This window comes from Thamnophis sirtalis, unplaced genomic scaffold (genome assembly GCF_051295495.1).
Source record: "Thamnophis sirtalis isolate CommonGarterSnake01/CBP01778 unplaced genomic scaffold, rThaSir2_p1.2 scaffold_9, whole genome shotgun sequence".
NCBI classification, from domain to species: domain Eukaryota; kingdom Metazoa; phylum Chordata; class Lepidosauria; order Squamata; family Natricidae; genus Thamnophis; species Thamnophis sirtalis.
The window spans coordinates 62,580,792-62,596,114 of NW_028261389.1; the positions used below are offsets into that span (position 1 = coordinate 62,580,792).

Genomic DNA, 15,323 nt, shown 5'->3' on the forward strand with positions numbered 1-15,323 from the left:
TGGGTGGATCTGTGGGAAGGGCATCATAGGTTAAAATGTGACTAATTCATTTTTCCTTCCCCTCTCTTATTTTTCATTACTTTTCTATGACTGCAAGCACAGATCTTAAAACAGTAAAACCATAAAGACACATCCTAACTCTAATTAAGAACATAATAGGATTTAAACAACATCCTGCCAAACAGATGGCAGGCAAAGCAGAGATATTAACAGCCTGTTGGAGCAGCTTTCTGGAAGATGATTACTGCATAATAGAGGCCAATTGGATTTTTTTTTATGGGGGGGTGGTATTAGTGATGGAGGAGAAGACCTGCTTCCAAGCTCCCAGCTCCTAAATTGAAAGCACTTGGCAGGATGTTACAAAAGATAGGTTGAAAAAAGTCAGGATGGTGGTTGCAACAATGCAATTGTAGCTACCAAATTGTACCAGAGTACAATTTCTTTATACCCAGAGTATCCTGTTTTGAGTAGACTTCACAGTCCAAATAGAATTGAGGACACCAAGAAACTGCCCCCAAATGTTTGAGTGCTCCTTTCCCTCTAGTAAGGCAGGACATAAAGCGAGATTTGGACATAACATGAAATGGGGTCAGACTATAAGATCTCCGGGGGCACATCCATCCCTTCTATTTTGTTATACATTTACTGAGTCTTGAACCGGAAACCTGAACTCTGGAAATACAAATGTCAACCACAAAGAGGCCAAGTCAGTTAGAGGTCTCACCTACGAGTCAGGCATATAGCTTAACAACAAAAGCCAGTATGTATCCAGTGCTTCCTGCTTGCCTACTGCAAGCGTAGACATGAAAGAGAAATATGGTAGAATTCGCTTCTTTGCTTAGAATTAAGGAATTTAGCCAATGGGAATGCTTTAAAATATTTCCGTGTTTTTGATGCTTTGAATACAATATAAGAATGTGTGTTTGGATTAGAACGCAGTTCAGATGTTAGAAAATTGTTATCTCTACCTGAACTATTTGGTCAAATAAAGCTTTTTCTTGATCTCACAGTCCAAATCTCCTGATTTTCTGCAACACTAGGACTTCTTCAGGTAAAATCAGCACCTTAAAACCTATCAGAAGCCAAAGCAGCTTTTGCAGTGTAGGTGATCTGGCTTGTGTTGGTCAGGAGGTATGTCATTAATGTGTAACTTCCTCTCCACTGTGGCCTTGAGGAGAAAGGATGATTTGGGACACTCCTTCATTTGCAGTAATTGAAGGTATCCTTCGTAGCTAAAAAGCTGGCCACATTAGAAGTTTAGCCCAGTTCTAACCTAGCAACAATGCAGGCTTGCCTCTGTTTTGGCCTCCTCTCAGCACTGATAGCCAGTGGTGAGTAGCTCCTTCTTTGGTGGTAGTGGTATAAATTGGTGGTGGTGGTGGGGAAACAGATGTGGTGCCTTTCTATTGTCCCTTTTATGGTCCCTTTCAGGTTTTACTATTTCAAATATGATTTCTTACTGTTTGTAATTCGTACTTGTTTTCAATCATCTAGCTGCCTTCAGGGAGTACATTAATATTTAAAAGCTCAGATATATGCATTTCTGTAGCTACATCATTAACAAATAAAATAATTGTATGTTCTTCATTTTCTGAAATGTCCTTCTGGCACCTCACTGAATGACAGATTTATTTGTGCAAATTTGCCTGATCTATATAAGGTTCTGGGGATTTCACTTTCTTCCAAATTTTGTTTGTATTATTTGAAGGAAAGAGTATGTATAACACAACAAGTTTGTGAAATGACATAAGCATACAGAATAATTGTTTCATCTAAACTAAAGAAATGTTTTGCTAATGAGGCCGAGCTGGTTTATGAACAGGTTTGCGAACAAGTAATACATCCTGGCAGTCATGCGTTTCCATTTATCCCTGATCTCTGGCAAAAATCCAGACTAGCATTGCAGAATAATTAGTTTATCTGTATGAAGTATGTAGGCTCATTTAATATTGCTCCAAATAATACAAACTTATTGTGCTCTACTTTTTTCCCCACAAGTAATATGAATAAATGGTTATCTATCTATCTATCTATCTATCTATCTATCTATCTATCTATCTATCTATCTATCTATCTATCTATCTATCTATCTATATATATATATATATATATATATATATATATATATGTTCATAGCTCATTTTAGTTAGCAATGGGAATTGCAAATAGTATTTTTGGTTATGAATCCTAAGGGGATATTTCAAACTTCAGAATTAAGTAAATTTAATATTTTTCTTCCAAAAATTAAATAGGCATATATAAATGACCATATTTTTCATTCTGCCTTCTCCAGGTATTGCTCTGAAATGTGAAGTTTGCATCGGTCAAGGTCACAACTGTTCTGGTAACATAGAAGTATGTCCTCCAGAACATTTTTGTGGTATTACTGCATTTGAAAGTGTATTGGGTAAGTAACATTGGAAAGTGGGTTTCCCTTTATAACCATGTTGATTTCAGATAATTCATATATTTTGTGTTCTGCTCTGCTCTTGAAGATTGATGAATTTAAAAAAAAGAACTTCCATGAAGAATTGTGTGTGGTTGACTAATTTGACACAACAATACAATACAATACAATACAATACAATACAATACAATACAATACAATACAATACAATACAATACAATACAATACAATAGCAGAGTTGGAAGGGACCTTGGAGGTCTTCTAATCCAACCCCCTGCCTAGGCAGGAAACCCTATACCATTTCAGACAAATGGCTATCCAACATCTTCTTAAAGACTTACAGTGTTGGGGCATTCACAACTTCTGGAGGCAAGCTGTTCCACTGATTAATTGTTCTAACTGTCAGGAAATTTCTCATCAGTTCTAAGTTGCTTCTCTCCTTGATTAGTTTCCACCCATTGCTTCTTGTTCTACTGTCAGGTGCTTTGAAGAATAGTTTGTCTCCCTCTTCTTTGTGGCAACCCCTGAGATATTGGAACATTGCTGTCATGTCTCCCCTTGTCCTTCTTTTCATTAAACTAAACATATCCAGTTCCTGCAACCGTTCCTCATATGTTTTAGCCTTCAGTCCCCTAATCATCTTTGTTGCTCTGCTCTGCACTCTTTGTAGAATCTCCACAACTTTTTTACATCGTGGCGACCAAAACTGAATGCAGAATTCCAAGTGTGGCCTTACCAAGGCATTATAAAGTGGTATTAACACTTCACATGATCTTGATTCTATCCCTCTGTTTATGCAGCCTAGAACTGTGTTGGCTTTTTTGTGAGCTGCTGCACATGGCTGGCTCATATTTAAATGGTTGTCAACTAGGATTCCAAGATCCCTCTCACAGTTATTACTATTGAGCAAGGTACCACCTATGCTGTACTGCAGTACTGTACAGTACTCAGTGATGTGCGCTGAGGTTTATGGCTGGTGAGGCAGTCTTCTTCCCCGACATCCCACTGTTTAAAGCGCTTTCTTTCTTTCGCCCGCGTAAGCTCTGACAGGCAGGCGAAAGAAAGCGCCAGCCCGCCAGCCCACCTGAACTGCCCGCCTGTGGGCAAAAGAAAGCGCCAGTCCACCAGCTTGCTTTCTTTTGCCCGCCTCTGTGTCCGCAGCAGCTGCGGACATAGAGGCAGGCAAAAGAAAGCGAGTTGGCGGGCTGGCGTGTTCTTTTGCCCAGAGGCGGGCAGCTCAGGCGGGCTGGCAGGCTGGCATTTTCTTTCTTTTGCCACTTTCTTTTTTTTGCGGCAGCCACGGACATAGAGGCCGGTAAAGTAAAGCGAGCTGGCGGGCTGCTGCTTTCTTTCTTTTGCCCAGAGGCGGCAGCCCGCCTGAGCTGCCCGCCTCTGGGCAAAAGAAAGCGCCAGCCCGCCAGCCTGCCTGAGCTGCCTGCCTCTGGGCAAAAGAAAGCACCAGCCTGCCTGAGCTGCCTGCCTCTGGACAAAAGAAAGCGCCAGCCCACCAGCCTGCCTGAGCTGCCCCCTTCCCTCTCTTCACTCTCAAACAAACTCTCTCTCAAATTGAGAGTTTGTTTGAGTGAAGAAACAAACACATGCACACACACACACACACACACACACACACACAAAGTTGCACCAGGAGGATTAATTTTGAATTCCTCCCCCTCCCTCCGACCCACATACCTTTTCCAGCTGTTTCGCAGAGGATTTCAACTCTGCTCTTGCCTGCCATCATGAAAATGTAAAAATGTAAAAGGAAAAAGGCAAGAGCTGCTGAGGTCAGGCTGGGCTAGCTGCTGCCAGAGTCCCCAATGGATGACTATGCTTAACTGTTTAAAAAAGCCTCTAAAAAAACGCCCTCTACAGGAGGAGACAAGAGAACCATGTGCCTCATCTACATAAGGAATTTTTTGGCTTTTAACCCTTGCTTAACTCTGCTTGAGTGATCATAAAGTCAGACTAAATGAGGCATGTGGTTCTCCCAGCAATGGACCAATCATTTCCTTAACTTTTTTCTTGTTTTTAACATGTTGGAAGAAACTTTTTTGTTATTTTTTACTTTTGTGGCAAGCCTTTCTTCATTGTGAGCCTTAGCTTTCCTCACTTCATCTTTACAGGCTCGGGCTATTTGCTGATATTCTGCCTTAGTTATGTCCCCCTCTTTCCACTTTCTATATTTATCCTTTTTGTCTTTCAATTTGTCAGAAAGTTCTTTATGCAGTCATGCTGGTTTCTTTTGGAAGGTGTTATTTTTCTTCTTCATTGGTATTGTGCTAGACTAGGCTTTTGTAATCTCATTTTTCAAAATTTGAGTTTTTTTCCCCTTGAGGATGCTCATCCATGGAATCCTTCCCAAGCTCTCTCTAAGTTTATTGAAATTAGCTCTCTTAAAGTCCAAGACTCTAGTTTGACTTTGTTCTACTACTTGTGTTTGCCTAATGTTGAATTCCAGTGTTGCATGATCGCTTGCCCCTAAGGTTCCTGTAGCTTCAACATCTCCTATCATTTCCTCTCTGTTAGTGAAAATTAAATCCAATCTGGCTGATCACCTTGTTCCCTTCTCTACCTTTTGGGAAACAAAGTTGTCTGCTAGGTTTGTTAGGAACCTCTGCACTTGGTGCAGAGTTTGTTTCCCAGCTGATGTCAGGGTAGTTAAAATCTCCCATTACTACTGAGGTGTGCTTCCTACATACCTTAGTTAGCTAACTAGCAAAAAGTTCATCTACTTCCTCTGCTTGGTTGGGTGGCCTGTAGTATAGACCTATGGCAATGTCGTCCCCCCCCCTCTTTAATATTGACCGAAATACATTCAAGATAGTTCTCATCATTTTGTGTTCTGTTTCTAGAGATATGTAGTTATTTCTTATATATAGTGCAACTCCACCACCTATTTATTTGGTCTATTTCTTTTAAATAATTTAAATCCTTCTAGCTGTATGTTCCAATTGTAGGTTTCATTCCACCAAGTTTCTGTAATGGCAACAATATCATCTGCCCTCATTTATTTGAATTTCTAATTCACCCTGTTTATTCCTCATACTCTGTGCATTGGTGTATAGACATTTGAGTCCATTTTGATTGACTCTATGTTTACTGTCTACATAACCTGTGTTATGCCTGACTGCCCCTATTTTCTTGCCACTTATATGATTCGTGCATGTGGTATGGCACTCACTATTAAATCCTTGGTTTTGCTTGACAGCAGGACTGATAATCTTACCCGTACAAACATATATGTTACATGCACTGATAACCCTATGAATTTTAGATTGCTGGGGACAGAAATGTTCTGTATCAATTAATTCCCCGCTGTTCAGTTTAAATGTTTAGCCAGAAAATCTGTGAATTTAATGCCAAGTAACTCAGTCCCTTTCTTGGATGGGTGCAAACCATCTCTTTTGTACAGTTTTTCATTGGACCAGCTGTAGGCATCATGACTAATAAAACCAAAGCCTTCCCTTTTACACCACTTCTTCAGCCACACATTAAACTCTGCTACATGCTGGCCCCTCCTTTTTTGTTCCTTATATACTGGTATAACCTCTGAGAAGATAAGCCTACAACCTATACTACTAAGTTCATACCCCAAGCTCTGGAAATCATTCTGCACAGAAAGTACATCTTTTTGGGACAGATCATTTGTGCCAAGATGTATAATAGTATCGACATTACAGTCCTTACTTGCATTCTTGACTATCTTAAGAATACGCCTCTTGTCTCTGCTGGCAGTAGCACCTGGCAGACACCTGACCTCTTTCAAAACCTCCATATCCTTTCCTAAATTTACATCCCTTATGATTGAATCACCAACCAGAAGGTGACTTCTCTTTTTGGATACCTTGTTCTTCTTGTGCGACTGATGTGTGATACCTGATTCACACTTTTGCCTTTCCGAAGTAAGTTCTTCATTTTGGACCATAATCCCCTGCTTATTTGAGTCATCATTATCCCAACTACCTTGACCTGTCACTTTGGTGTCCCCATTAAGGTCAGCAAGGGTGCTATATCTGTTATGCTGGGACACAGCAAAAGCTTTATGTTTATGGTTCACAGCTCTCACCCTGCCAGATCCCACAGTTGTTCTGCTCTTCTCTTGTGGGATCTTTGTGGTAGAGGGGGCTGGTAGTGTGGCATCTCCATAGAGTACAATGGCTGAATTGGGCACCTAATTTCTGCTTGGAGAGCACAGATTAGAGATTCAAGATAGGTAATGTGTCTATGTAGTCTAGTAATTTACTAGACTACATAGACAAATACCAATTGCATGTTGGAAAAATAAATCCTATTGTTGGAAGAAATGTCCATCTGGGTTCAGTTCCAAGTGGGGAAAAAGACACTGGATTCATGGAAGTTGCTTGGAAAGAAGGTTTATTGATGAACAGGACCACATGGCTTGATATCCTGGGCAAAAAGGGGCAGAGATGCTGAGAGTGCTTGGATTTTATGCCCTCTCTGGGCTTTTGAATTTGAGCTTGTATTCTGATTGGTTATCAGATTCCCATGGGGCCATGCAGGGGTAACTTTGTAGGTTGTCTGTGTCCCAGGCTTGGTCGAGCCTTGCTGGGTTGGGTGATGATCTAATAAAGGGGCTTTGAGCAATTCCTATTATGGATCTGCTTGAAAGAGGTAGATCTTTGTTATGTAGAATAGACTGACCCAGGCCTTAATGGCCCATTAACAAAGGTGGGGGAGAGGAGGCTGAGTTTCAGCCTCCCTTTTAGGGGAAATATTCTGTTATTTTAATATTTTCTAAAATATTTCATTTTTTAAGGAGAGGGGTAGGTGCTAACTTCCTACACTATGAATAAAACAATAAAAGTTGTTTGAAAATTAAAAAAAGAGAGGGTGTGGGTCAGTGGTGGGTTTCAAAAAATTTTGGAACCTCTTCTGTAGGTGTGGCCTGCTTTCTGGGTCCACTGGTGGAACTTCTTCTAACAGTTCGGTAGATTTGACGAACTGGTTCTACCGAATAGGTGCAAACTGGTAGGAACCCACCTCTGGTGTGGGTGATCCTTCAAACAGAACTCACACAACCACTTGCCATGGGATACATTCCTTCATGGAGAAGGGGGTTGGACTCATGGTTTGATGGACCAGAATCAAACTGCAAAAGTTCAGCTGGCCGGCAGGCAATAAAACTTTAACCATATCCTCACCATTTGGAGACCATCTACAGTTTTGCGGCCCTGATTCAGTAATCTTACTGCATAACCCCTCCCCACTCTGATGCTATGAAACTACAATGGAACTTCTTGGTGGAGACCTATTTTTCTGTTATGTGCTTTGTTTGGGGAGAGTTGGGTATCCAAAAGTATAAAGGTTCCCTTGTAAAAGTTTAATAGTACTTTATTTGTCCACTCATTTCATTTGTTTTAATGATTATTAAATTTATATGCCACATGACTCGGGGGAATTTTTCATGCTTGAGTTATTCTGCAATTTGTTTATTAGTAAACTTGGCTGGAAGATGAAGAATAGCAATAGAAATAATTTATAATTGTTTTTTTTTTACATTTATTTATTTATTAAACAAATTTATATAGCCGTCCATCTCACACACATACAGTGACTCTGAGCAGAAAACAATATTAAAAATCCACAGTTAAAAAGTCACAATTTAAATTCCTATCCCATATCCCACCTCACCACCCGCTTGATTAGCTCCAAATGGGATTCCCAAGCTTCCTGACAAAACTGTGTCTTCTGACCCTGCAGAAAAGCGGAATAGGGGCCAATCTTATCTCTGGGGAAATGATATTCCAAAATGAAGTGCCCTATAGAAAAGGCCTTTTACCTGGGTCCTACTAGGTGTACTTTCTTAATAGTTGGGATCCACAACATGTCTTACCTTACTACTCTGATGGGCCAGGTAGAAGTAGCTGGGGAGAGGCAGTCCATCAAATTCCCTGACTTAAATTGTTGGTGCAATCCAGCAGTGAGAAATCCTACAGGAGGCGAGGATTAATGTAGTGTGGGAACTCAAATAGGAGGCCCTTTAATCTAGCTAACTAACACTAGGAGACTAAAGGTAAAGGTTCCTCTCACACACATGTGCTAGTTGTTCCCAACTCTAGGGGGCAGTGCTCATCTTTGTTTCAAAACCGAAGAGCCATCACTGTCCGAAGATGTCTCCATGGTTATTTGGCCAACATAACTAAATGCCGGAGGCGCATGGAATGCTGTTACCTTCCCATCAAAGTGGCCCCTATTTTTCTACTTGCATTTTTACATGCTTTTGAACTGCTAGGTTGGCAGAAGCTGGGACAAGTAACAGGAGCTCACTCGGTTACGCGGCACTAGGGATTCGAACCACCGAACTGCCAACCTTTCTGATCGACAAGCCCAATGTCCTAGCCACTGAGCCACTCTATCCCTTTACTAGGAAACTGATCCCACTCATAAATCAGATTAAATTAATTGAATCCCCTTTTATATGTGCATTATGGGGTAGTCACAAGCATTTACAAAAGGGGCAAAGCTTGTGGCAACAATGCCATATTGCTTTTAATGAAAGTAGCAGGTTTCATGCCATTAGTTCTCCAAGAAAAATTCCCGAGGAGAAAGAATGGCTAAGAATATAAGGGCTGCTTATAAAACACACATTCCAAACCTGGGATGGGTGTAGTGACCAAGCTTTGCCAACTGCTGCATCTATACCTGTATGGCCATTGGCAAATAAGTTACAGATATTATGAAATTGTGTCACTCTCGATGCAATGATTAATGGGTGTTGGAGATTCTATTCCCAAATTATGACCACTGAACTAGTTAATGGTTGTGTGATGCACCAGTCACGAGTAAAGGTCTTTCCTGGTTAGTGATTTTCAAGGTCAAATATGTTATCTGAACAGGGTGTTACTCTTTGGATTTACTGTAATTTTAAATAGGTTTTGCTACTTTTAGTGTCGACATATTCTCATTATCTGCTAGAAATGTCAATTTATTTTCCTCCCTGCAGAAGAACTTCAGGCTCAGGGGATTATTAAAAGCTGTGTTCCATCAAGTGTCTGTGAAGGTGGTTCTGCTCACATTAATCTGGGTAAAAAAGGAAGATCAAGGACAAGTGTTTTTTGCTGTAAGCACGATGTCTGCAATACAGATTTTCCAGTCAAAAGTAGGTATCTATTCTGAGCTTTATTCCCTTGTGCTTTTGTACAAATGATTTCACTCAAGGAGCATTTATTAAAAGCAGAATGACCAAGCTAAGAGCAGGCTAAAAATGTTTTTTAAATATAACCAGATAGCCTGATAAGAAGGAGGAAGTCAGCAGGAAAGATTTAGACCTCCCACACTCTACAAGGAATGGCCTCAATTCAAATTTGATTAAATAAATTTTAAAAAGAAATTGGGGCAATACATCATTTCCATATTATTCATTTTAAGCCCAAGTGATCAGCAGACCCTGACATATGCAGATGGCTTGTACTTATAAATGTAAATTTAATTGTACACTTTTGGAAGGATCATTGCACAATCTTAAATCTGTACATAATCTAAAAAGTGAACTTGTTGCTCTCAAGATGCCATCTTTCCATTTCCTTTTTTTATTGCACATTTTTCCATATATGTCTCTATCACATGATTAACAGATCTGTGACATTATCCAACTGGAATCAATATTTAATACATTATATACATTCTATTGCCAAACATTCTGACCCTATGTACATTTCCATTTCTTATTTCTATTGTCTATCCATTCATACCATTTCTCCCATACTGCACAGTATTCCGAATCATCTTTTCCCTTTAACTCTAATGTAAGTTTGTCCTTTTCTGTACAATCATATACTTTGGGGATTATTAATCCCTCTGGCAGAATACTATCATTCTTCCAATACTGCACAAAAGCAATCTTTGCTGCCATTATTATATGTAACATTAGGTATTTTAGGTTACTATTATTATTTATTAAATTAAGTACTATTGTACTTCATCTTAATTATCCCCAGGAGAAACATTTCAGTTTGAATTCTATTTGATATTTAGTTAACTCCTGCAATCAATTCTGTATTTTCAACCAATATCTGCCAAGATATTGGATGTCTTTCCATTTCCATATTAATAGATGGAGCAAAGGAATGAGATGTAAAATGTTTTAATCTGAAAATGGCTAATTCCAATCCCTTTGGAAGAGTTCTGACAACATTGTTCTGAACTGAAAACTTGTCCAGGGCTCCTGCCCTTCTGGCAAGGTTGGAACAAGGAAGAGGAATATTGACATGACAGTGAAGTAAAGAAGAGAGAGGGAAGAATTCCAAGGCCAATAAAAATGTCAGAAAATGCATTTCTTTTTTCTAAGACCATAGTGAAAGCAGAGACAGCATAAAAAGGACATTAAAAATGACTCACTAGATATATATAACAATATATAAATGGGTAATTCGCCTTGTGCACATTTATAACAATTCAGTGAACAGTCTAAAATGAAATAGCCTAAAGTTATCAATAAAAGCAGTCAAACAAATCCTTTATAAGAAGCATTCTTTCATTCACTGGGCTCAGTTCTTAGGGACAAGAAAATTGCTAGAATAAACATAAGAATTATGATTGATGTGGAACATGAATCTTAAAATGCTTAGCTTAGGTTTACTACTATTGTGAATGTGGAGGAAAGGTCTTGATAAAGATAGAACAAGGTACAAAATTGTTAAATCTTCTGTAATATCCCATCAACTGATGAATTGAAACAATTCATCTTGAGCTCAAAACAAGGAATCCTTATATAACCATAGAGATGTCATTGTCTTATTTAATTATGCTTTTTGATATAATTTCCACAATTTTTTTATTCATTCAGTGCCAGAACTAGATACCAAGGTCAATGGTCTTCGGTGCCCAGCCTGCTATGCTTCATTTCCTGAATCTTGTAAGGATGACACTGTTGATTGTGTTGGATCGGAGTCTCAGTGCATTGATTTGGCTGGATACATAGATTTTGGTAATTCATTCAGCATTTTATATGGGTTCTTATGGGATTTGATAGTAGGCTGCATCTTAGAAAACATCAATTTCTTTTAAATAAAACATATATAGAGCATGAAGAACGAGCTCCCCGCAGAGATCCGGACCCTCACCACCCTCCAGGCTTTCCGTAAAGCCGTTAAAACCTGGCTGTTCCGACAGGCCTGGAGTTGACGAGTTCCCTTCCCCGCTCGAATTGGGTGACTGTTGATCGTTTTTAAACTCTCTCTGTATCTTGTTTGTTGGTTGCTTTTTGTTTTGTATTACTCCCTCCCTTGGGTTTGTTAGCCGCCCTGAGTCCCTCCGGGGAATAGGGGGCATATAAATGTAATAAACCTAAACCTAAACCTTATGGAAGGCATGGAAGATTAGAAAATAATAATTGTTGTGTCTAATGAAATGTATCCAAATATTCATTCTATGTCAATGCATCATGCTCTGGCCAATCCCACCCCAGTTTAGCGAAGGAGTGAAAAAAAATCACGAACACGTCACATGACAACAATGCGATGCTGCGAGTTTGACACCCCTGATCTAGACAATCAATTTCCAATAAATATCAGCCAATCTTTGTTAAACTCATCAGATGCAGGGATGTTGTGAAACTGGGAGCTCTGGCTGTCACAGTGTTAATCTTGAGAATCATTTGGCAGGATGTAGTTCTTGAAGGCTCTTATATGTCAAGCCAAGGACAGGTCCAACAAGAAAATAATGGCATGGACTGATTCAGGCACTGTCAATTTCCTTGAAAGATTAGCAGTAAAACTTATTTGGAGACATAATTAGAAGATGCATGAAACATTTTGAATGTTTTTTAAGTATATTGCCAAAAGGAACACAAAGTCCAAAATGAATTTAGGAAAATTAGAGGTGAAGAACCACAGCTTATGACATTGTGCAGGCATCTGAAATCTTAAGCTACAATCTTTAGCGAGTGTTTCTCAACTGTGGCACTTGAAGATACATGGACTTCAGCTCCCAGAATTCCCTGGCCACTATGCTGGCAAGGAAATTCTGGGACTTGAAGTTCATCATTCAAGTTGCCAAGGTTGAGAAACACTGCTTTAAAGCTATTTACCTGGTATTTGGAATCTGAACTATGAACTCTGCAAAATACACATATGAACAGGGCATGCAGAAATGAATGTTGTGCTCATTCAGAGAACAGATGCATTCAGATCTTGTGCAGTATGTGTGTTGTGGGGGAGGAGGTACATGACTTTTTCTTGCATTAAGATCCAATAACACAAGCAATGGAATGTTGCTGCCAGTCAAATGTCATCAGTAAAATAGATGAGAAAACTTTCAGCAAGTATGGAATGTACATTTATAAAGAAGAGGTCTTAGGTCTTTAAACAATTAGGGCATTTCTTCATAGTGCAATATTTGTAAAGTATTTTGTATCTTTGTATCTTCTCAATTTCTCAGATAGATACTTGGCAGTGCTTAGCTAACTTTGGCGTGTCTTCACAAGCTGAGCAAGATCACACATAGATAGTACCTAGATTAGATACCTTCAGAATATCCCAGGGTTATAAAATATATGGGACAGGGATCAAAACAACCTCAGAAGGCTATGGCAAACTGCTTCCATGATTGCTGCCAGGACATTCCCCTGAAGTCAAACTTGAAATAAACTTTGCTTTGGACATGGTGCAATAGATGAAATATGCCAGGGCTGCATTTAAAATGGGTTTGTCAAAAACAATCATGCCAAACAAATTTATTGCATTCTTTGACAATGTGACAAAATTAGTGGAGCAATGAAATATAATTTACTTGGACTTCAGTAAATTTGATAAAGTAGTCTACAACCTACAACTTGATAAGACAGAAAAATGTGGGTTAGACAGCATCACCACCAGATGTATTCGTAACTGGCTGACCAACCACACTTATTGTGTATTCCTCAATGGAACTGTATCTTTGTGGAAGGGAAGGATGCAAGGCTCTGACTTAGGCCCAGTACTCGTCAATATTTTCATCAATGATTTAGACGAGGGGATAGATGTGGAACTCACCAAATTTGCAGACAATATTAAATTGGCAGGCATAGCCAACACTCCAGGTATGCAGAAGATATGTAGGCTCAAGATATGCGGAGGGACCTTGACAGATTTAAATAGGGGGCCCTATCTAACAAAATGAAATTCAATGGTGAGAAAAGTAAGATTCTACATTTAGGCAAGAAAAACCAAAAGCACAGATATAAAATAGGTTGTACCTGGCTCAACAGTATGTAGTAACTATCAGGGACCTTGGAGTCCTGATAGATAATCACTTAAATATGAGCCAGCAGAGTGTTGCAGCTATCAAAAAACCAGCACAAGTCCTATTTCCTGGAAGTTAGAAAATTCCTGACAGTGAAAACAATCAATGGCATGGCTTTTGCCTCCAGAAATCATGGGTGCTCCAATACTGGAGGTTTTAAAGAAGAAATTGGACAATTGATCTAAACTGGTATAGGGTTTTCTGCTTGAGCAGGGGGTTGGACTAGAAGATCTCCAAAGTCCCTTCCAACTGTGTTATTCAGTTAAATATCCTTCTGATGATCCTTTCTATTTCCAATAGCACTTGAGATCAATATTAGATGTGGAAGAAAAACCTATTTTTCTGCAATTATTCTGGACAGTCTTGCTATTTACTCCAAAATGTCAGTGCTCATCAAAAGAGGTCCAAAATCTGTGGGAGAAAAAGAGTCCCATTTTTTTTTACTCTATAGGCAAATGGCTGGCAAGTTCCAAGTATGTTTTAGGCTCACTGCACCATTCAGCTAATTTATGGGAAATATTCTGAGTTTTCAGAAGCAAAATGAATTAGCTGAGGCAATATGGTTGACACTGGGTGTAGATCTGTTGTCTGTGTAAAAGGTTTTGTGTTATTATCCTTTATTACACTACTTTCTGTTTATTATGTTGCAAGGATTTGACGGTTGACTGTCTTTAATTTAAAAGAAAGGACATATGAATCATTCTCTCAAAATACAAGTTACAAAGGCAGCAACTTGGTTTCTTCGGAGAAAGAAGGCCATCTTAGACTATAGTATTTCTTTGGCCTTGAAGAAATGGATTGATGTGTATCTGTTGCCCCCTTGTGGTTAACATGCAATTTGTAATTTTCTCTCTTTCTAAACACCAGACGAAACATCTACAAAAGTTGCCATGAAGGGCTGCACTACCCATGCTGTCTGTGATGCTACCATTGGAGGTGCAGCAACATTTAGCCAGGCCACTTCAGCAATCACCAGCCTTGAATGCATGCCAGCCAGTAGCACTGCCAGCAGGTCTCCTGGACCAAGAGGACTCTTCTTTTTAGTCATGATGGGCTTCCTGAGGCTTCAGCTCGGATCCTAACAAGCCAACTGTGTTTGAGCAAACGATGCAGATGCTAAACCAAAGACATTAATCTTTGGGTCTCTGGTATCACTGATGGAAGAATTTTGGAAGAGCTGAGGATTAGCTATTTGATCCAGTAAGGCCTAATCCATTATCATGCTGATTGTTTACAGCTTATAGCATCTATTAAGGAAAGTGGTTCTTTAACCGCCAGTTCTGATTTGAATTGATTATTATCATGGTCATAGCAGTTGGTGTAATACTGATTTATTGATGTGTTAGTCAAAGACTGAACTCATTGTTCATCTCTTAGGGTCATATTTGATGTAGCATTTTTAGCCTTCTCATTCAATTTGATGGGAATTAAAAGGGCATGCGGGAAAAAAATGATGGGCTGTTTTTTTCAGGCAAGGTTGAAAAATTGGAATCCCTGATCTTAATTCTCAAGCAGTTGAGAGACTCCCATTCTGCACTGTAAAATAATCTCCCAAGCAGTATGCAGCTTCCTAAGCCCTCAATAAAATCCCAAGGGAAAATGTAATACAACAAGGGAAGCCTCCAGAGCCTTTCCCAGCTCTGGAGAAAGCAGGCAGGGCACTTAAAGGAATGTC

The 15,323-nt window shown here is 39.4% G+C and overlaps 1 protein-coding gene across 1 annotated transcript; it reads left to right on the top strand.

Moving 5' to 3' along the window:
• The first annotated feature begins 1,282 nt into the window (after window positions 1–1,282).
• LOC148044164 (phospholipase A2 inhibitor and Ly6/PLAUR domain-containing protein-like) lies at window positions 1,283–14,730 on the top strand. Its single transcript, XM_087722557.1, has 5 exons — window positions 1,283–1,331; window positions 2,294–2,407; window positions 9,372–9,527; window positions 11,214–11,354; window positions 14,516–14,730. Exons 1-5 carry the CDS (start codon window positions 1,283–1,285, stop codon window positions 14,728–14,730), a joined length of 675 nt encoding a protein of 224 aa, XP_087578683.1.
• Window positions 14,731–15,323: the final 593 nt, after the last annotated feature.